At 40.6% G+C, this 22,216-nt stretch overlaps 2 protein-coding genes across 5 annotated transcripts in view; one reads left to right on the forward strand and one right to left on the reverse strand.

Annotated features, from left to right (window-relative positions):
- disp3 (dispatched RND transporter family member 3) overlaps window positions 1-1,949 on the forward strand; it is an 84,410-nt gene extending 82,461 nt beyond the window's left edge. For all 4 annotated transcript variants that reach the window (XM_061906073.1, XM_061906074.1, XM_061906075.1 and 1 more), the window contains one exon: window positions 938-1,949. In XM_061906073.1, the coding sequence (XP_061762057.1) occupies window positions 938-1,273 (336 nt within the window). In that variant the 3' untranslated portion in view covers window positions 1,274-1,949. The remainder of the gene's footprint in view (window positions 1-937) is intronic.
- An 8,268-nt stretch (window positions 1,950-10,217) lies between these two features.
- The window catches only part of bmp1a (bone morphogenetic protein 1a), a 150,099-nt gene continuing 138,100 nt past the window's right edge, over window positions 10,218-22,216 (reverse strand). The window contains exons 19-20 of the mRNA XM_061906078.1: window positions 20,051-20,301; window positions 10,218-11,334 (exon numbers count right to left, since the gene is read on the reverse strand). Coding sequence (XP_061762062.1) covers window positions 11,200-11,334; window positions 20,051-20,301 — 386 coding nt within the window. The 3' untranslated portion in view covers window positions 10,218-11,199. The remainder of the gene's footprint in view (window positions 11,335-20,050; window positions 20,302-22,216) is intronic.

Raw genomic sequence — 22,216 nt, forward strand, 5'->3', positions numbered from 1 at the left:
CTTTGAGCAGTTTTGACTTTAAGAAAAGTATTTTCGGGTTGCTTTTCAGTCGCCCGCGTCGTCTGCCTCTCGCTCTCGCTCTCGCTCTCGCTCTCGCTCTCGCTCTCGCTCTCGCTCTCGCTCTCGCTCTCTTCCGGGTCGCATGCGCTTCGTCTCGTTCTGTCGTTGTCTCTCCGCCTCTCTCCCCGATGTTCACGGCTGCCGCCCTTTTAAACAGTGCGAGAGGATTCATTAATTCTATACAGGTGCGCGATTCACGCACCTGATCTCGATTGTGGCGTCGCTCCCGGCACGCCCCGCCTCGCCGCTCGCTCGCCATCCCTGCCTACTCGCCGCCATCTTGCCTTGCCTCTCTGTCGGACTGTCGGCTCCGCCTTTCCACAGATAATAATTAATGATATCATAATATTTCATATTATATGTAACAATATTATGTTCTGTTATAGTGTTATGTTATAAATGATAATATATAATAATATTATAATATTTCATAATAATATAATGTTACAATATATATATTGTATTTTATATTTGGCAACACTAAATTGTCTCTAGAGTGTGAATGTGAGTGTGAATGTTGTCTGTCTATCGGTGTTGGCCCTGCGATGAGGTGGCGACTTGTCCAGTGTGTGCACCGCCTTCCGCCCAATTGTAGCTGAGATAGGCTCCAGCGCCCCCCATGATACCGAAGGGAATAAGTGGTAGAAAATGGATGGATGGATAATAATATATGTTGTGATATTAAAATATGTGATAATAATATCATATGTTTTGATAGTATAATATGTTATGTTGTGATACGATAATATGTGATAATAATACATGTTTTATATGTAATATAAGAGTAGGAAAGATGTCAAATGTTCCTGCAACGTGAAAATGAAGAAAATGTTGTGGTGTCAAAGAAAGACAACATTAATCAGCGCTTTGTTGGCAGGATCCCGCGGTGGCAAGGCAGAGACGCAGCGTGGAGGCAGTCAACCATGTGGGCGTTGCTATAGTGTCCAGCGCCGTTACCACGGTGATCTCCACGGTCCCGCTTTTCTTTTGCGTCATCGTGCCTTTCGCCAAGTTTGGCCAGATCGTGGCCATCAACACCGCCGTCTCCATCTTCTTCACCCTCACCGTCACCGTGGCCATGTTGGCCAGCGCCGCGCCCGCCGCCTTCCGCAGGACCCCCTGCGGCGTGCTGAAGGCTGCCCTTGCCGTGATGGTGGCCGCGGCTGCGGGGGGAGCTCTGTGGTGGGCCGGGGGTCAGGTGGGGGCGTGGTGATGATGTCATTGGTGCTGTAAGTAACTTGAATGTATTATCTTGGATCTTTTCTCTGCCCCATCACAACAATTACACTTAATAAAAAAACAATGTCTCTTTTTTCACCACCAAAGACAATATTTCCTACACTATTGGCCTGTCTCACAAACACAAACATGACTTTCCACTCATTTATTTGTAGGTGTGTGTGGAAGGATGCAAACATTCTTGATGATGAAATAGGAAGTAGTCAGCCAGCTAAGAAATGAAAAGACACACAAAAATGGCATTCAACTATTTAAAACAAACAACTAAGGATAATTTAGAATCTACTTTACAGTTTGTTTTTAGTTACTTTTCCCACTGGCAAACAATGAAGATTGTATAGAATGGTACATCTTTACGTACAACGAGATTTTTACAATGATCCTAGGAGCTATGTTGTCTGGGGGCTTTAAGCCCCCTGGTAGGGTCTCCCAAGGCAAACTGGTCCTAGGTGAGGGACCAGACAAAGAGCAGCTCGAAAACCTCTATGAAAAGTAAAAACAAAGGACCCAGATTTCCCTCGCCCGGACGTGGGTCACCGGGGCCCCCCTCTGGAGCCAGGCCCGGAGGTGGGCCACGATGGCGAGCGCCTGGTGGCCGGGCCTGTACCCATGGGGCCCGGCCGGGCACAGCCCGAAGAGGCAACGTGGGTCCCCCCTCCAATGGGCTCACCACCCATAGCAGGGGCCATAGAGGTCGGGTGCATTGTGAGCTGGGCGGAAGCCGAAGGCAGGGCACTTGGCGGTCCGATCCTCGGCTACATAAGCTCGCTCTTGGGGCATGGAACGTCACCTCACTGGGGGGAAAGGAGCCTGAGCTAGTGCGCGAAGTAGAGAAATTCCGGCTGGATGTAGTCGGACTCACTTCGACGGACAGCAAGGGCTCTGGAACCACTTCTCTTGAAAGGGGCTGGACTCTCTTTCACTCTGGCGTGGCCGGCAGTGAGAGGCGACGGGCTGGGGTGGCAATTCTGGTTGCCCCCCGGCTTAAAGCATGCACGTTGGAGTTCAACCCAGTGGACGAAAGGGTAGCTTCCCTCCGCCTTCGGGTGGGGGGACGGGTCCTGACTGTTGTTTGCGCTTACGCACCAAACAACAGTTCAGAATACCCACCCTTTTTGGGTACACTCGAGGGAGTACTGGAGAGTGCTCCCCCGGGTGATTCCCTTGTTCTGCTGGGGGACTTCAACGCTCATGTTGGTAACGACAGTGAAACCTGGAGAGGCGTGATTGGGAAGAATGGTCGCCCGGATCTGAACCCGAGTGGTGTTTTGTTATTGGACTTCTGTGCTCGTCACAGTTTGTCCATAACAAACACCATGTTCAAACATAAGGGTGTCCATATGTGCACTTGGCACCACGACACCCTAGGCCGCAGTTCCATGATCGACTTTGTAGTTGTGTCATCGGATTTGCGGCCTCATGTTTTGGACACTCTGGTAAAGAGAGGGGCGGAGCTTTCTACCGATCACCACCTGGTGGTGAGTTGGCTGCGATGGTGGGGGAGGATGCCGGACAGACCTGGCAGGCCCAAACGCATTGTGAGGGTTTGCTGGGAACGTCTGGCAGAGTCTCCTGTCAGAGAAAGTTTCAATTCCCACCTTCGGAGGAACTTTGAACATGTCACGAGGGAGGTGCTGGACATTGAGTCCGAGTGGACCATGTTCCGCACCTCTATTGTCTAGGCGGCTGATCGGAGCTGTGTCCGCAAGGTAGTTGGTGCTTGTCGTGGCGGTAATCCTAGAACCCGCTGGTGGACACCAGCGGTGAGGGATGCCGTCAAGCTGAAGAAGGAGTCCTACCGGGTTCTTTTGGCTCATAGGACTCCAGAGGCAGTGGACAGGTACCGACAGGCCAAGCGGTGTGCAGCTTCGGCGGTCATAGAGGCAAAAACTCGGACATGGGAAGAGTTTGGGGAAGCCATGGAAAATGACTTCCGGATGGCTTCGAAGCGATTCTGGACCACCATCCGCCGCCTCAGGAAGGGGAAGCAGTGCACTGTCAACACCGTGTATGGTGCGGATGGTGTTCTGCTGACCTCAACTGCGGGTGTTGTGGATAGGTGGAAGGAATACTTTGAAGATCTCCTCAATCCCACCAACACGTCTTCCTATGAGGAAGCAGTGCCTGGGGAATCTGTGGTGGACTTTCCTATTTCTGGGGCTGAGGTTGCTGAGGTAGTTAAAAAGCTCCTCGGTGGCAAGGCCCCAGGGGTGGATGAGATCCGCCCGGAGTTCCTTAAAGCTCTGGATGCTGTGGGGCTGTCTTGGTTGACAAGACTCTGCAGCATCGCGTGGACATCGGGGGCGGTACCTCTGGATTGGCAGACCGGGGTGGTGGTCCCTCTCTTTAAGAAGGGGGACCGGAGGGTGTGTTCCCACTATCGTGGGATCACACTCCTCAGCCTTCCCGGTAAGGTTTATTCAGGTGTACTGGAGAGGAGACTACGCCGGATAGTCGAACCTCGGATTCAGAAGGAACAGTGTGGTTTTCGTCCTGGTCGTGGAACTGTGGACCAGCTCTATACTCTCGGCAGGGTTCTTGAGGGTGCATGGCAGTTTGCCCAACCAGTCTACATGTGCTTTGTGGACTTGGAGAAGGCATTCGACCGTGTCCCTCGGGAAGTCCTGTGGGGAGTGCTCAGAGAGTATGGGGTATCGGACTGTCTTATTATGGCAGTCCGATCCCTGTACGATCAGTGTCAGAGCTTGGTCCGCATTGCTGGCAGTAAGTCGGACACGTTTCCAGTGAGGGTTGGACTCCGCCAAGGCTGCCCTTTGTCACCGATTCTGTTCATAACTTTCATGGACAGAATTTCTAGGCGCAGTCAAGGCATTGAGGGGTTCCGGTTTGGTGGCCGCGGGATTAGGTCTCTGCTTTTTGCAGACAATGTGGTCCTGTTGGCTTCATCTGGCCGGGATCTTCAGCTCTCACTGGATCGGTTCGCAGCCGAGTGTGAAGCGGCCGGAATGAGAATCAGCACCTCCAAATCCGAGTCCATGGTTCTCTCCCGGAAAATGGTGGAGTGCCATCTCCGGGTTGGGGAGGAGACCCTTCCCCAAGTGGAGGAGTTCAAGTACCTAGGAGTCTTGTTCACGAGTGGGGGAAGAGTGGATCGTGAGATCGACAGGCGGATCGGTGCGGCGTCTTCAGTAATGCGGACGTTGTACCGATCTGTTGTGGTGAAGAAGGAGCTGAGCCGGAAGGCAAAGCTCTCAATTTACCGGTCGATCTACATTCCCATCCTCACCTATGGTCATGACCGAAAGGATAAGATCACGGGTACAAGCGGCCGAAATGAGTTTCCTCCGCCGTGTGGCGGGGCTCTCCCTTAGAGATAGGGTGAGAAGCTCTGCCATCCGGGAGGAACTCAAAGTAAAGCCGCTGCTCCTTCACATCGAGAGGAGCCAGATGAGGTAGTTCGGGCATCTGGTCAGGATGCCACCCGAACGCCTCCCGAGGGAGGTGCTTAGGGCACGTCCAACCGGTAGGAGGCCACAGGGAAGACCCAGGACACGTTGGGAAGACTATGTCTCCCGGCTGGCCTGGGAACGCCTCGGGATCCCCCGGGAAGAGCTGGACGAAGTGGCTGGGGAGAGGGAAGTCTGGGCTTCCCTGCTTAGGCTGCTGCCCCCGCGACCCGACCTCGGATAAGCGGAAGAGGATGGATGGATGGATGGAGATTTTTACTTCATGACGTCATACATTTTTGCTGTACACTACTGATACTTCAGTGAATGTATGTCACACTCAATAACTGTATAAATGCTGCACTGATACGAATATGTGCCACCTGAATAAATTGCAGGATTACCCCGTGAACAATATTTATTTTTGATTAATCACATAAGTAAACTTTAATGGTAATTTTATACAGCCCTAATGTGTGTGTGTGTGTGTGTGTGTGTGTGTGTGTGTGTGTATGTGTGTGTGTGTGTGTGTGTGTGTGTGCAAACCCCGTTTTCATATGAGTTGGGAAATTGTGTTAGATGTAAATATAAACGGAATACAATGATTTGCAAATCCTTTTCAACCCATATTCAGTTGAATATGCTACAAAGACAACATATTTGATGTTCAAACTGATAAACATTTCTGTTTTTGCAAATAATCATTAACTTTAGAATTTAATGCCAGCAACACGTGACAAAGAAGTTGGGAAAGGTGGCAATAAATACTGATAAAGTTGAGGAATGCTCATCAAACACTTATTTGGAACATCCCACAGGTGTGCAGGCTAATTGGGAACAGGTGGGTGCCATGATTGGGTATAAAAACAGCTTCCCAAAAAAATGTGAACCCCTTTGTCCACAACAGCAAATAGTCTAACAGTTTAAGAACAACGTTTCTCAAAGTGCAATTGTAGGAAATTTAGGGATTTCAACATCTGCACTCCATAGTATCATCAAAAGGTTCAGAGAATCTGGAGAAATCACTCCACGTAAGCGGCATGACCGGAAACCAACATTGAATGATCGTGACCTTCGATCCCTCAGACGGCACTGTATCAAAAACCGACATCAATCTCGAAATGATATCACCACATGGGCTCAGGAACACATCAGAAAACCACTGTCAATAAATACAGTTCGTCGCTACATCTGTAAGTGCAAGTTAAAGCTCTACTATGCAAAGCGAAAGCCATTTATCAACAACATCCAGAAACACCACCGGCTTCTCTGGGCCCGAGATCATCTGAGATGGACTGATGCAAAGTGGAGAAGTGTTCTGTGGTCTGACTAGTCCAAATTTCAATTTGTTTTTGGAAACTGTGGATGTCGTGTCCTCCGGACCAAATAGGAAAAGAACCATTCAGATTGTTTTAGGCGCAAAGTGTAAAAGGCAGCATCTGTGATGGTATGGGGGTGCATTGGTGCCCATGGAATGGGTAACTTACACATCTGCGAAGGCACCATTAATGCTGAAAGGTACATACAAGTTTTGGAGCAACATATATTGCCATTAAAGCAATCTTATCATGGACGCCCCTGCTTATTTCAGCAAGACAATGCCACACCACGTGGCTTCATAGTAAAAGAGTCCGGGTACTACACTGGCCTGCCTGTAGTCTAGACCTGTCCCCCACTGAACATTTTGAAGCCTAAAATACAACAACAGAGACCCCGGACTGTTGAACAACTTAAGCTCTACATAAAACAAGAATGGGAAAGAATTCCACCTGAAAAGCTTCAAAAATGTCTCTCCTCAGTTTATTGAGTGTTGTTAAAAGAAAAGGTGATGTGACATAGTGGTGAACATGCCCTTTCCCAACTACTTTGGCACGTGTTTCAGCCATGAAATTATTTTTTAAAAAAAATTAACTTTATAAAAATATCAAATATGTTGTCTTTGTAGTGCATTCAACTGAATATGGGTTGAAAAGGATTTGCAAATCATTGTATTCCGTTTATATTTACATCCAACACAATTTCCCAACTCCTAGGGAAACGGGGTTTGTATGTATGTATGTATGTACAAATATATGTATATATACATACATGCATACATGCATGCATTAATACATACATTCATGCACATTCATACTGACTTAAGACACTTGCATACATACATATACATAAATATTTGTACATATATACATACATGTACATACTTACATGTATGTATATGTACATATATGTATGTAAGCATGTATGTATGTAAGTATATACATACATGTATGTATACATACATATTAACATACAGACATGTATACATACATACATGCATACATATATACATGAAACATGTATATATGTATACATATACAACCCCCGTTTCCATATGAGTTAGGAAATTGTGTTAGATGTAAATATGAATGGAATACAATGATTTGCAAATCATTTTCAACCCATATTCAGTTAAATATGCTACAAAGACAACATATTTGATGTTCAAACTGATAAACATTTTTTGTGCAAACAATCATTAACTTTAGAATTTGATGCCAGCAACACGTGACAAAGAAGTTGGGAAAGGTGGCAATAAATACTGATAAAGTTGAGAAATGCTCATCAAACACTTATTTGAAACATCCGATGTGCAGGCTAATTGGGAACAGGTGGGTGCCATGATTGGGTATAAAAGCAGCTTCCATGAAATGCTAAGTAATTCACAAACAGGGATGGGGCGAGGGGCACCACTTTGTAAGCAAATTGTCGAACAATTTTAGAACAACATTTCTCAACGAGCTATTGCAAGGAATTTAGGGATTTTACCATCTACGGTCCGTATAATCATCAAAAGGTTCAGAGAATCTGGAGAGATCACTGCACGTAAGCGATGATATTACGGACCTTCGATCCCTTAGGCGGTACTGCATAAAAAACCGACATCAGTGTGTAAAGGATATCACCATATGGGCTCAGGAACACTTCATAAAACCACTGTCAGTAACTACAGTTGGTCGCTACATCTGTAAATGCAAGTTAAAACTCTGCTATGCAAAGCAAAACCCATTTATCAACAACATCCAGAATAGCCGCTGGCTTCACTGGGCCCGAGATCCTCTAAGATGGACTGATGCGAGGTGAAAAGTGTTCTGTGGTCTGACGAGTCCACATTTCAAATTATATTTGGAAACTGTGGACGTGGTGTCCTCTGGAACAGAGAGGAAAATAACCATCCGGATTGTTATAGGCACAAAGTTCAAAAGCCAGCATCTGTGATGGTATGGGGGTGTGTTAGTGCCCAAGGCATGGGTAACTTACACATCTTTGAAGGCACCATTAATGCTGAATGGTCCATACAGGTTTTGGAGCAACATATGTTGTCATCCAAGCAACGTTGTCATGGATGCCCCTGCTTATTTCAGAATGCCAAGCCACGTGTTACAACAGCGTGGTTTCGTAGTAAAAGAGTGTGGGTACTTTCCTGGCCCACCTGCAGTCCAGACCTGTCTCCCATCGAAAATGTGTGCCACATTATTGAAGCGTAAAATACGACAGCGGAGACCCCGGACTGTTGAACGACTGAAGCTCTACATAAAACAAGAAAGAAAAATAATTCCACTTACAAAGCTTCAACAATTAGTTTCCTCAGATCCCAACTGTTTATTGAGTGTTGTTAAAAGAAAAGGTGATGTAACACAGTGGTGAACATGCCCTTTCCCAACTACTTTGGCACGTGTTGCAGCCATGAAATTCTAAGTTAATTATTATTTGCAAAAAAAAATAAAGTTTATGAGTTTGAACATCAAATATCTTGTCTTTGTAGTGCATTCAATGGGTTGAAAAGGATTTGCAAATAATTGTATTCCGTTTATATTTACATCCAACACAATTTCCCAACTCATATGGAAACGGGGTTTGTATATGTTTACATATAAGTATGTATGTATGCATTTGTTTGTATGTATGCATGTATGTAATTTCATACATGCATACATACATACATGTATGTTCATATACATAAATGATTGTACATGTATACATACATGCATGTATATGTACATACAGTACATGTATGTAAGAATGTATGCATACATTTATGTTTTTACATACATTTATACATACATACATTCATACTTGGATACATACATACTTATATGTAAACATACATATATGTATACATACAAACATGGATACAGTTTATATATGTATACTTACATGCTTACATACATACATTCACACATGTAAACATACATACACACATGCACACATACATCCTTCCTAAATATATACACACATACAGACATGTATACATACATGCATACATGTACGTACATATATATATGCATGTATATATGTATGTATGCATGTCTGTATGTATGTTTGTAAACATGTACAGTATTTATTTAAGTATGTACTATATGTATTGTCATATGTATGGATATACATATGTATACGTACACACATTTATACAAACATGTATACATATATAAATACATGTATACATACAGTACATACATACATGTATGTACAAGTATGTAGACATGTACATACATGTATGTTAGTATGTATGTATAGATGTACATACATACTTACATACATACCGTACATACATGTATGTATATGTACATACATTTATGTATGTTTTTAAGTGTGTATGTATATATGTATATTCATACATACATGCATACATAGTTTTATACATAAATACATGTATACATACATGTACATACATTCTTGGATGTACATGTGTACGTACATTTACATAAATACATGTATGTATGTATAAATACATGTACAAAAATGTTTGTATGTATGTACGTACTGTACGTACATATGTATTTATGTACGTATGTATACATTTATATATAAATACATGCATACATACATGTATACATACATACATGTATACAGACATACATACATGCATGTAAACAATACATATATGTTAACATACATACACACATGTATACATACTTACATTATACATACATACATGTATATATACATACATGTATAAAACACATGTATACATACATTACATATTACTTACAGGTATACATGCATACAAACATGTATACATATATACATACAGTACATACATACATACATGTACACATAAATGTATACATGCATACATACAACTTACATATATAAATGCATGTATACAAACATGTATACATATATACTTGCAGTACATACATTTTTACATACATGCATGTATGTATACATACATTATGTATGCATGTATTCATATGTATACAGTACATACGTACTTACATGTATACATACATATATGTATATATACTAATTTACATACTTGCATACATATATGCATATATATGTATACACACACATATATATATACATATATGTATACATATATATATATATATATATATATATATATATATATATACACACACACACATATACACACACATATATAGATATATACATGTATACAATCATATGTACATATATTGTATTGGCTGGAGTGGAATGATATCACATCAAAAGTGTACAACACAGACACATGAGTCATATCTTTATTACCCCAAGTTACAGGGCACACACAATGTTCAAGTATGCCTGAGGAACTAAATGAAGCAAAATTTAAAAATAAAACAATTTAGAAGAGGAGATAAAATGCATTTAAAAATAAGTGAACTGGCATTGCACTTCACAAAAATCCATAGAAGCTAATGATTTTGGAACAATTCACTGTAAAGTGCTAATTGGTTCGAGCAAAGCACATGTTTCTTTTGAAAGATCACACACACGCACGCACGCATACACACGCACACACACACACACATGGAGGAGGTACAGTAATAGTCATCCTGCAAGCAATTAGCAACCAGAAGACCATTGGAGCACATTTCATTTATTAGTCCTTTAATAAGATAACTGCTTCCTTAGTTATGCTAACAATACAAATGCTGGTGTTGTCACGTCTTCTCTGGATCACATGCAAACTGACAGAACAAGTCCTGTCGAGTCCTTCTCATCCAAGGACGACGAGGAGGGACAAGGGAGGAGCGTGGGATGCCTTCCCAAAATCCTCCTCTTCCTGCTGACTGCGGATGCCAAGGTTTGGCGTGGAGCATCCTTCCTGCAGGTCCTGAGAATCCACTGGGTGGTGCCGCGCTTCAGCTGGCACCTTGGAAAAAAACAACACCAAAAACCAAAAAAAAAACTAAAGAATTATCTGGAGGGGGTTGGTCAATAACCCCCCCCCCTCCCTGCTCCCCTACCCTCCCCGCTGTCCGCCAAAGTTGGACCTTCACTCCACCGCCCCAACCCAACCATAAAAAGGTAAAAACAAGCAGAATGGCTTTACTCCTCACAGTCTGCGGGGGGCGCTAGAGGTGCGCTTGGTGGTGGTGGTCTTGCTTCTGTTCTGTCGTGTCTGATCGGTGGTGGCCGAAGGTTTCCGAGCGTTAGGCTGGAGCCTCCCCTTGGGGCCCCTCCGGGTGCCCCTTTGCCCCGCACGGCCCCTTGCGGCCCCCACTCGTCACTTGCGAGAGTGCAGGGTGTCCTGGAACTTGGTGCTGGTGTAGCGCACGTGGAATCCTTTCTTGTTGATGGTGTCGTCCGAGCGGAACTTGATGACAATTGAGTCGCCTGCAGAGTAAATCTCCTCTGGAGGCTGATGGAAGAAGCAAAGAACACTTTTTATCAGTTGGGGGCCACTTTCACAGCTTTAGGCTGCATATGCGCACGCACACAAACACACATATATACATGTATATTTGTATGTACCTCTACATGTTTGTATGTATACAAGTATGTATGTATGCATGTATGTATGTATGTATGTATGTATACCTGTAGGTATGTTTGTATGTATACATGTATGTATGTATTGATGCATACATGCATGTTTAGATGTATGTATGTATACTTGTATATACATGTTTGTGTGTATAAATGTATGTATGTGCACATGTATGTATGGATACATTTTTGTATGTGTACATGTATGTATGTATGTATTTGTGCGTATGTATGTATATATGTATTTATGTGTACATGTTTGTATGTATTTATGTATGTATGTGTACATGTATGTATGTGTGTATGTGTACATGTATGTATGTACAGTGAGGCAAAAAAGTATTTAGTCAGCCACCGATTGTGCAAATTCTCCCACTTAAAATGATGACAGAGGTCTGTAATTTTCATCATAGGTACACTTCACCTGTGAGAGACAGTATGTGAAAAAAAAATAAGGAATTCACATTGTAGGAAGTTAAAAAAAAAAAAAAGTAAATTATGGTGGAAAATAAGTATTTGGTCAACCATTCAAAGCTCTCACTGATAGAAGAAGGTTTTTGCTCAAAATCTCACGATATATGGCCCCATCCATTCTTTCCTTAACATGGATCAATCGTCCTGTCCCCTTAGCAGAAAAAAAAACAGCCCCAAAGCATGATGTCCCCCCCCCCTCCCCCCATGTTTCACAGTAGGTATGGTGTTCTTGGGATGCAACTCAGTATTCTTCTTCCTCCAAACACGACGAGTTGAGTTTATACCAAAAAGTTCTATTTTGGTTTCATCTGACCACATGACACTCTCCCAATCCTCTGCTGTATCATCCATGTGCTCTCTGGCAAACTTCAGACGGGCCTGGACATGTAATGGCTTAAGCAGGGGTACACGTCTGGCACTGCAGGATTTGATTCCCTGTCGGCGTAGTGTGTTAATGATTGTAACCTTTGTTACTTTGGTCCCAGCTCTCAGCAGGTCATTCACTAGGTCACCCCGTGTGATTCTGGGATTTTTGCCCACCGTTCTCATGATCATTTTGACCCCACGGGATGAGATCTTGCGTGGAGCCCCAGATCGAGGGAGATTATCAGTGGTCTTGTATGTCTTCCATTTTCTGATGATTGCTCCCAAGGTTGATTTTATCACACCAAGCTGCTTGCCTATTTTAGATTCACTCTTCCCAGTCTGGTGCAGGTCTACAATTATTTTCCTGGTGTCCTTCGACAGCTCTTTGGTCTTGGCCATAGTGGAGTTTGGAGTCTGACTGTTTGAGGCTGTGGACAGGTGTCTTTAAACAGATAACGAGTTCAAACATGTTCCTTTAATACAGGTAACGAGTGGAGGACAGAAGAGCTTCTTAAAGAAGAAGTTACAGGTCTGTGAGAGATCTTCTCCTACAGATCTTCCTTGTTTGAAGTGACCAAATACTTATTTTCCACCATAATTTACAAATAAATTCTTAAAAATTCCTACAATGTGAATTCCTAGATTTTTTTTCACATTCTGTCTTTCACAGTTGAAGTGTACCTATGATGAAAATTACAGAGCTCTTTCATCATTTTAAGTGGGAGAACTTGCACAATCGGTGAATGACTTAAATACTTTTTTGCCCCACTGTATGTATGTATTTATACATACATGTATGTAAGTCTACATGCATGTATATATGTATGTATGTATGTATGTATGTTTACAAGTATGTAAGTATACATGTATGTCTGTATACATATATGTAAGTATACATGTATGTTTGTATGTATTTGTACATGTATGTATGTATGTATACATGTATGTATGTGTACATGTGTGTATGCATTTATGTATGTATGTGTACATGCATGTGTGTATGTGTACATGTATGTACGTATGTATCTATGTTGGTAGGTTTGTATGTATTCATGTATGTATGTTTACATGTATGTATGTATGTATGTGCACATGTATGTATGTCTACATGTATGTATGTATGTATGTATGTATATATGTATAATGTATGTATGTATACATGTATGTACACATGTATGTATGTATGTGTACATGTGTGTATGTATTTTTGTATGTGTGTGTACATGAATGTATGTGTACACATGTGTGAATGTATGAATATGTGTGTGTATGTATACATGTATGTATGTAAGAATGTATACATGTGCGTGTATGTATGAATATGTATGTATGTATACATGTATGTATGTATGTATGCATGTATGTATGTGTACATTCATTTATTTATGTTAGAGATGTTCAATAATGGCTTTTTTACCGATATCCAATAATCTGATATTGTCCAACTCTTAATAACCGATACCGACATACTGTATACAGTCGTGGAATTAACGAATTTTGATGCCAAATTTTGTTGTGATGCCCCACTGCATGCATTAAACAATGTAACAAGGTTTTTCAATATAAATCAACTCAAGTTATGGAAAAAAGTGTCAACAAGGCATTGCCATATTTATTATTGAAGTCACAAAGTGCATTATTTCTTTTAACATGCCTCAAAACAGCAGCTTAGAATTTGGGACGTGCTCTCCCTGAGATAATCTTTCTTTTCTTAGTTTATTTCGAACATGACATACATACAACATTATACATCAGTTAATTTCATCATTTCGCAATACACAATACATCATGTCCGAAAAGGAGTAGGAAGAAGCAAAGCTTATTCAATCCTACCCCTTTTCCACTTCAGAGCGCCCACAATATATACATTCATTCACTGACCTTCTTTACAGCAAAATATCAAAATAGCAAAATGACATCTATGAGTGAGTAACACAGCAGTTTTCTAAGATGTACTTAATTATTTCAGTCATTATTAACATACTAAGATGAAGAATATCTTATTTTCAATAAGTTTGAAAGTGTTTCTCATAATACTTCTTCTTTGTACTTTGTAAGCACTATTAATTTAAACATCCTCTTAAACTGGCTCATATCAGTACAATGTTTAACTTCTTTACTTAATCCATTCCATAATTTAATTCCACATACTGATATGCTAAAAGTTTTAAGTGTTGTACGGGCATACAAATGTTTTAAGTTAGATTTTCCTCTAAGGTTATATTTCTCCTCTTTAGTTGAGAAGAATTGTTGTCCATTCTTTGGTAGCAGGTTATAATTTACTTTGTACATCAATTTAGCTGTTTGCAATTTTATCAAGTCATCGAGCTTTAATATTTTTGACTCAATAAATAAAGGGTTTGTATGTTCTCTATAGCCAACATTGTGTATTATTCTAATCGATCCTTTTTGTAACACAGTTAACGAATGTAGCGCACATTTGTAGTTTTTTCCCCATATTTCTACACAGTAACTCAGATATGGTATCACTAGCGAGCAGTAGAGAATATAAAGTGATTTTTGGCGCAGGACGTATTTTGCTTTATTCATTATTGAAATATTTTTGCCACCTTATGTTGTATGTTTTGTATATGAGATTTCCAGTTCATTTTATCATCTACTAATACTCCCAAAAATCTGGTTTCTTTTACCCTTTCGATATCTATTCCATCTATTTATATTCTTGTCTGATGCTCTTTTCTACTGTTACCAAATAGCATTATTTTAGTTTTACTGAGATTCAAGGATAGTCTGTTTTTATCAAACCATTTTTTTAATGTATTCATTTCTTCCGTTATTATTTGTATTATCTTCTGTGTGTTCTCTCCTGAACAGAAAGCAGTTGTGTCGTCTGCAAATAAAACTAACTTCAAGTCTTTTGTAACTTTGCAAATATCGTTTGTATAAAGATTGAACAATCTTGGTCCCAGTATTGATCCCTGGGGTACACCACAAGATATATCCAATCGTGTTGAACTATTTTCACCCATCTTCACATATTGCTTCCTGTTGGTTAAATAACTTATTATCCAGCTCAAGACCAAACCTCTGATGCCATATCCTTCTAGTTTTTGTATTAAAATATCATGATTAATTGTGTCAAATGCTTTTGTTAAATCCATGAATACTGCGGCTGCACATTCCTTACCGTCTATTGCATTGGTAATTTCCTCTGTTATCTTTATTAATACTATTGAAGTTGAGATATTTGCTCTAAATCCAAATTGGTTCTCCGCGAGCGTCCCACTTTTATTGATAAATGTATCTAATCTACTATTGAATAGTTTTTCTATGATTTTGGAGAATTGTGGAAGTAATGAAACTGGTCTGTAGTTAGTGAACTGGTGTGTGTCTCCCTTCTTATGAATTGGTACAACTATTGCAATTTTCATTTTGTCAGGGAATTTGCCGGTTAAAAATGATACGTTACTAATATATGTAAGAGGTTCTGAAATGTCTTGTATAACGTTTTTTTATTGTTACCATATCTATTCCATGACAGTCAGTTGAGGTCTTAGATTTACAATTATTTACAATTTTGATTACTTCTTCTTTTGTCACCATCTTTAAAAACATGACACCCACTACAACTATGGGAAGTACTATGCTTTGACTTTCACAAAGTGCATTATTTTTTTTATTTATTTTAAACATGCCTCAAAACAACAGCTACACAAACATATACTCGAGCTAACTTGACGACCTTGAGACCTCCGAATTCGGGAGATGAGGAGGAGCGGGGGGTTTGAGGTGGTGGGTAGAGGATGGACGGGGTTTGGTGGTAGCAGGGGTGTATATTGTAGCGTCCCGGAAGAGTTAGTGCTGAGAGGGATTCTGGGTATTTGTTCTGTTGTGTTTATGTTGTGTTACGGTGCGGGTGATCTCCAAAAATGTGTTTGTAATTCTTAGGGATGATGTTTGATAAGAAATTATCGAGTTCGAGCCTATTATCGAATCCTCTTATCGAACCGATTCCTTATAGATTCTCTTATCGAGTCCAGTACATGGAAAAAAACCAACAATATTTGGTTTAACAAAAGGTCACTTTTATTATATAAGAAAAAAAATTAGTCTAATAAATATTGACTGTTACCCCCCTAAAAAAATAAAATTGAATAAATAAATATTGACTGTTGTTACCCAAAGTATATTAAGTGGGATTTTTCAGAAAAACAAATATATACAGTAACACAAAAACAACCTGTCTCTGTGATCACTATAGGTGTATAAATAAAAATATAGTGTTAAATAAAATCAGTCCCTTGGGCACAAAACTGAAAATAATACAGCTCTCCAAAAAGTGCACTTCTGCTACTATTTGACATAACTGTTTGTTATGATGCTTTGACATTTTTGCACTTTATTTCTTTATTGAAATAAAATTCTATGAAGAGAAAAGTTGTTTGCAAATGTGGTTACAGAGCTAAAATATGAAAAGTTAAAGCTAAAAAAAGAAATACACTTTATTGAGTTAACATTATTTCTTTATGAGCTAGGGAATATAACGACTACACTACCCAGCATGCAACGGGAGTGACGAGCATGCGCGGTAGCCCCGAAAAGTGTTGTTGCATGTGGTCACGCGGCAGTAAACGTCAAGAACTCAGCCAACATGCCTCGTCTGCATTATTCATAATTAGACTGACAACACATATACAGAGTTATTTTGCTTTGTTTACAAGGAAAGAAAAACAAAACTTAAAAATGGGGGATATGTTGCATATATATGTATGTGCTGCGGTTGCTTTAAGAACGTTGCGACAGCTGCCGTAAAGGAGGTGCGTTGCTAGCCTGGTTGCTATGTTTCCGGTTGGTCGTAAAAGTTTGAGTTTGAGTTTATTTCGAACATGCAAGCAAAAGTGTTGGTCATGTGTTTGTACCCTGCTCAAATCTCTCAGTAAAGTTATTCATAGGATTATGTCTTTTGTTTTGAACTTTATTACACCTTGGAGCGCTTTTTCCCGTCCGTTAAATGGATGGATGGATGGATGTTTTCTTTCTTTCGCTATAATGACTGAGCTGCGTGACGTTGTTTCTTGTGATGTCTCACGGAGCATTTCTGGTCGGGACAGATTCGGATAAAGAACCAACTCTTTTTCTTTACTGATAAAGTTGAGGAATGCTCATCAAACACTTATTTGGAACATCCCACAGGTGTGCAGGCTAATTGGGAACAGGTGGGTGCCATGATTGGGTATAAAAGTAGCATCCATGAAATGCTAAGTAATTCATAAACAAGGATGGGGCGAGGGTCACCAATTTGTAAGCAAATTGTCGAACAGTTTTAGAACAACATTTCTCAACGAGCTATTGCAAGGAATTTAGGGATTTTACCATCTACGGGCCGTAAAATCATCAAAAGGTTCAGAGAATCTGGAGAAATCACTGCACGTAAGCGATGATATTACGGACCTTTGATCCCTCAGGCGGTACTGCATCAAAAACCGACATCAGTGTGTAAAGGATATCACCACATGGGCTCAGGAACACTTCAGAAACCACTGTCAGTAACTACGGTTGGTCGCTACATCTGTAAATACAAGTTAAAACTCTACTATGCAAAGCGAAAACCATTTATCAACAACACCGAGGAACGCCGCCGACTTTGCTGGGCCTGAGCTCATCTAAGATGGACTGATGCAAAGTGGAAAGGTGTTCTGTGGTCTGACGAGTCCACATTTCAAATTATATTTGGAAACTGTGGATGTGGTGTCCTCCGGAACAAAGAGGAAAATAACCATCCGGATTGTTATAGTCGCGAAGTTCAAAAGCCAGCATCTGTGATGGTATGGGGGTGCATTAGTGCCCAAGGCATCGGTAACTTACACATCTGTGAAGGCACCATTGAAGCTGAATGGTCCATACAGGTTTTGGAGCAACATATGTTGTCATCCAAGCGACGTTATCATGGACGCCCCTGCTTATTTCAGCAAGACAATGCCAAGCCACGTGTTACAACAGCGTGGCTTCATAGTAAAAGAGTGCGGGTACTTTCCTGGTCCGCCTGCAGTCCAGACGTGTCTCCCATCGAAAATGTGTGGCGCATTATGAAGCGTAAAATACGACAGCGGAGACCCCGGACTGTTGCACAACTTAAGCTGTACATCAAACAAGAATAGGAAAGAATTCCACTTTCAAAGCTTCAACAATTAGTTTCCTCAGTTCCCAAATGTTTATTGAGTGTTGTTAAAAGAAAATGTGATGTAACACAGTGGTGAACATGCCCTTTCCCAACTACTTTGGCACGTGTTGCAGCCATGAAATTCTAAGTTAATTATTATTTGCAAAAAAAAAAAGTTTATGAGTTTGAACATCAAATATCTTGTCTTTGTAGCATATTCAATTGAATATGGGTTGAAAAGGATTTGCAAATCATTGTATTCCGTTTATATTTACATCTAACACAATTTACCAACTCATATGGAAACGGGGTTTGTACAAATCTTATTTTTTTGTGATAGAGTGATTGGAGCACATACTTGTTGGTCAAAAACATTCATGAAGTTTGCTTCTTTTATGAATTTATTATGGGTCTACTGAAAATGTGAGCACATTTTGGGGTCAAAAGTATACATACAGCAATGTTAATATTTGCTTACATGTCCCTTGGCAAATTTCACTGCAATAAGGCGCTTTTGGTAGTCATCACACGGACAAAGATAAGACCTTCTGGAGGAAAGTTCTGTGGTCGGATGAAACAAATATGGAGCTCTTAGGCCACAATACCCAGTAATATGTTTGGAGGAGAACAGGTGAGGCCTTTAATCCCAGGAACACCACCCTACCGTCAAGCATGGTGGTGGTAGTATTATGCTCTGGGCCTGTTTTATCTCCAAATTCTTCAGGACAACCTAAAATCATCAGCCCGGAGGTTGGGTCTTGGGCGCAGTTGGGTGTTCCAACAGGACAATGACCCCAAACACACCTCAAAAGTGGTAAAAGAATGGCTAAATCAGACTACAATGGAGGTTTTAGAATGGCTTTCCCAAAGTTCTGACTTTAACATGTGGACAATGCTGAAGAAACAAGTCCATGTCAGAAAACCAACACATTTAGCTGAACTGCACCAATTTTGTCAAGAGGAGTGGTCAACAATTCAAGTAGAAGCTTGCTATAAGCTTGTGGATGGCTACCAAAAGCACCTTATTGCAGTGAAACTTGCCATGGTACATGTAGCCAAATATTAACATTGCTGTATGTATACTTTTGACCCAGCAGATTTGCTCACATTTTCAGTAGTAATAAATTCATAAAAGAACCAAACTTCATGAATGTTTTTGTGACAAACAAGTATGTGCTCCAATCACTCTATCACAAAAACATAAAGAGTTGTAGAAATGATTCGTAACTCAAGACAGCCATGACATTATGTTCTTTACAAGTGTATGTAAACTTTTTAGAGGTGGTATAGTACGGAATATGAATCATTAGTTTATATACTAGTACTGGTACAACCGTAGTATTAATGTAGGACCAAAATAATATGTAATATAATGAGCTCTCACCTACTTAGCACTAAATGATGTCACTTTATTCTGAGGTGTTCTATAAAAGGAACTTGATTGAGGAGCGTCTCCCACGGGTGCTATGAAGGTGGATGACTGAGTGGAAATGACATGAGTGGAAAGGCAGTGTTCCAGACTCGGACTCTGGTATGTTTATGACGGCGACTCCCACACCCGGAGGAATACAGTTGCGTAAGAAGCGCTGACTGGAAATGAGGATGAGGTTTTAGGCGGTGGTCTCACCCCTGATCCGCAGTAGCGTCCCAGGCGTGGAGACTTGGTGTCCGAGCCGTCGAAGAGCTCCATGTAATCGTAGCCGCAGTCCGCTTCCTCCTCGATCTCAAAGGTCTGGAAGATGAGCTCCACGCCGTAGCCCTTCTCCGCCGAGATCACCCACTGGCAGTCCGAGGCCCCCGGGTAGTTGTTGTCCCCAAACTGGGCGTGGGAGAAGAGGTCTTTGGTCTTTACCTCGGCCTTCAGGCGACCTCCGCACTCTGTTGACAGAAAGGTGCATTACAATAGGAAGTTGGGGTCAAAGGGTCGTTGCCTGGGAGAAATGGAACCTTCATGTACGAGTCGAGTCTGTGGAACCCTTTGGCAGTTTCCAGTGGTTGCAGCTCAATAAACCAAGAACTGATTTCAAAAGACCAAATTCAACCGATTAAATCAGGGCTTTGAAACCTTTTTGACCCCACAGCCTAACTTTTCCACTACAGAGGGTCCCGGGTCCCCCAAATATTAACATTCAAAATCCATAATTATATCTTATTTGCTTACAACTTGTCAAATGATATGAAAACATGAGTTCACCACAACAATGGTTATTTATCGAACACATAAACCTGAGGCTGAGGTCAGGCTGATTAGGAAAAGAATCACTCAAATACTGCTAATAATAAATGTACCTATTATGTTGTGCTGAAAATATTAATGAATATGTTTATTAACTAAAATACAATTTAAATACTGTTTCACCTCTTTAGTCATAATTGTTGCGCTCGAAAACTTTTCTAAGACTTTGGCTCCATACTTATTCTGTTTGTTATTGTCATTACTGCCACAAGTGGTGTACAAGTGTATTACATTTGAGTACTTGTGTGATGTTGTCATTACTGCCACAAGTGGTGTTCAAGTGTATTACACTTAAGTACTTGTGTGATGTTGTCGTTACTGCCACAAGTGGTGTACAAGTGTACTACACCTGAGTACTTGTGTGATGTTGTCATTACTGCCACAAGTGGTGTAAACGTGTATTACACATGCAGCCCTATAGTTAAGAAACGGTCAAGTAAAGAAACAAGGACATGTTTGCAGTAGTTTACAACTTCTTGACATTTTCTCAAACTTCAGGAGATACTGAAAGTGAAAGCTGTAAACTTTATTTATCAAAATGATGATGAAGAAATACTATCTGTGAATACTTGAGTGTGTGAGTACACGTAATGACAAGCAGCCATTTGGCATTGAAAGGAAAATTGCAATCCTTACATGAAACAAGAACACACATGTCGCTACCTTTTCTCTGCATTCTAAAGAGGGGAAACTGCTAGCATGAGGCAGCTAACAATGCAGGTGAATCATGTATTCCGCCTATTAAACATGAATAAACCACGCTCCATTAACATCAAAGTATAGTGACATTGTTATGTAGGCGTTAACACAGAGGAACTACTTTTTGTACCGTGCTAGCTGCTGTGTCGTCTGTGAGTTAGTCAAAGTTGAAGCTGGGTTAAAAGCTCATGGCATGAAGGTTGTGGCACCAAGCAGAGAACTTTGAATAGTCACAATACTCTGGAAACCTGGTCTGACTCAATCATTAAGTACTAGTTCTCATTTTAGGTGTTTGTAAAATACATGTGACCAGGTAAGAAGTTATAGTAATGATTGAAAAACTTTAAATTTTACATGAATGTGCCATTACTACGTGTTACTACGTGGTTGCTACAATATTACTGCATGATTATCACATTATTACAGCATCGTTACTACATTATTACTACATGGATACTACATCGTTACTACATTACTACTATATGATACTACATTGTTACTAAATTACTACTACATGGTTACTACATTATTACTACATGTTACTACTACATGGTTACTACATTATTACTACATGATACTACTACAAGGTTACTACATTATTTCTACATGGTTACTGCATTATTACTACATGTTACTAGAGGGTTCTTACAATATTACAACATGTTACTACATTATTACTACATGGCTACTACATGTTACTACATTATTATTACATGCTTCTACATTATAACTACATGGTTACTACATTTTACTACATGTTATTACATTATTACTACATGTTACTACATTATTATTACATGGTCACTACATGGTACTATAATGTTACTACATGTTACTACTTTATTACTCCATGTTACT

This window comes from Nerophis ophidion, linkage group LG07 (assembly GCF_033978795.1).
Source record: "Nerophis ophidion isolate RoL-2023_Sa linkage group LG07, RoL_Noph_v1.0, whole genome shotgun sequence".
NCBI classification, from domain to species: domain Eukaryota; kingdom Metazoa; phylum Chordata; class Actinopteri; order Syngnathiformes; family Syngnathidae; genus Nerophis; species Nerophis ophidion.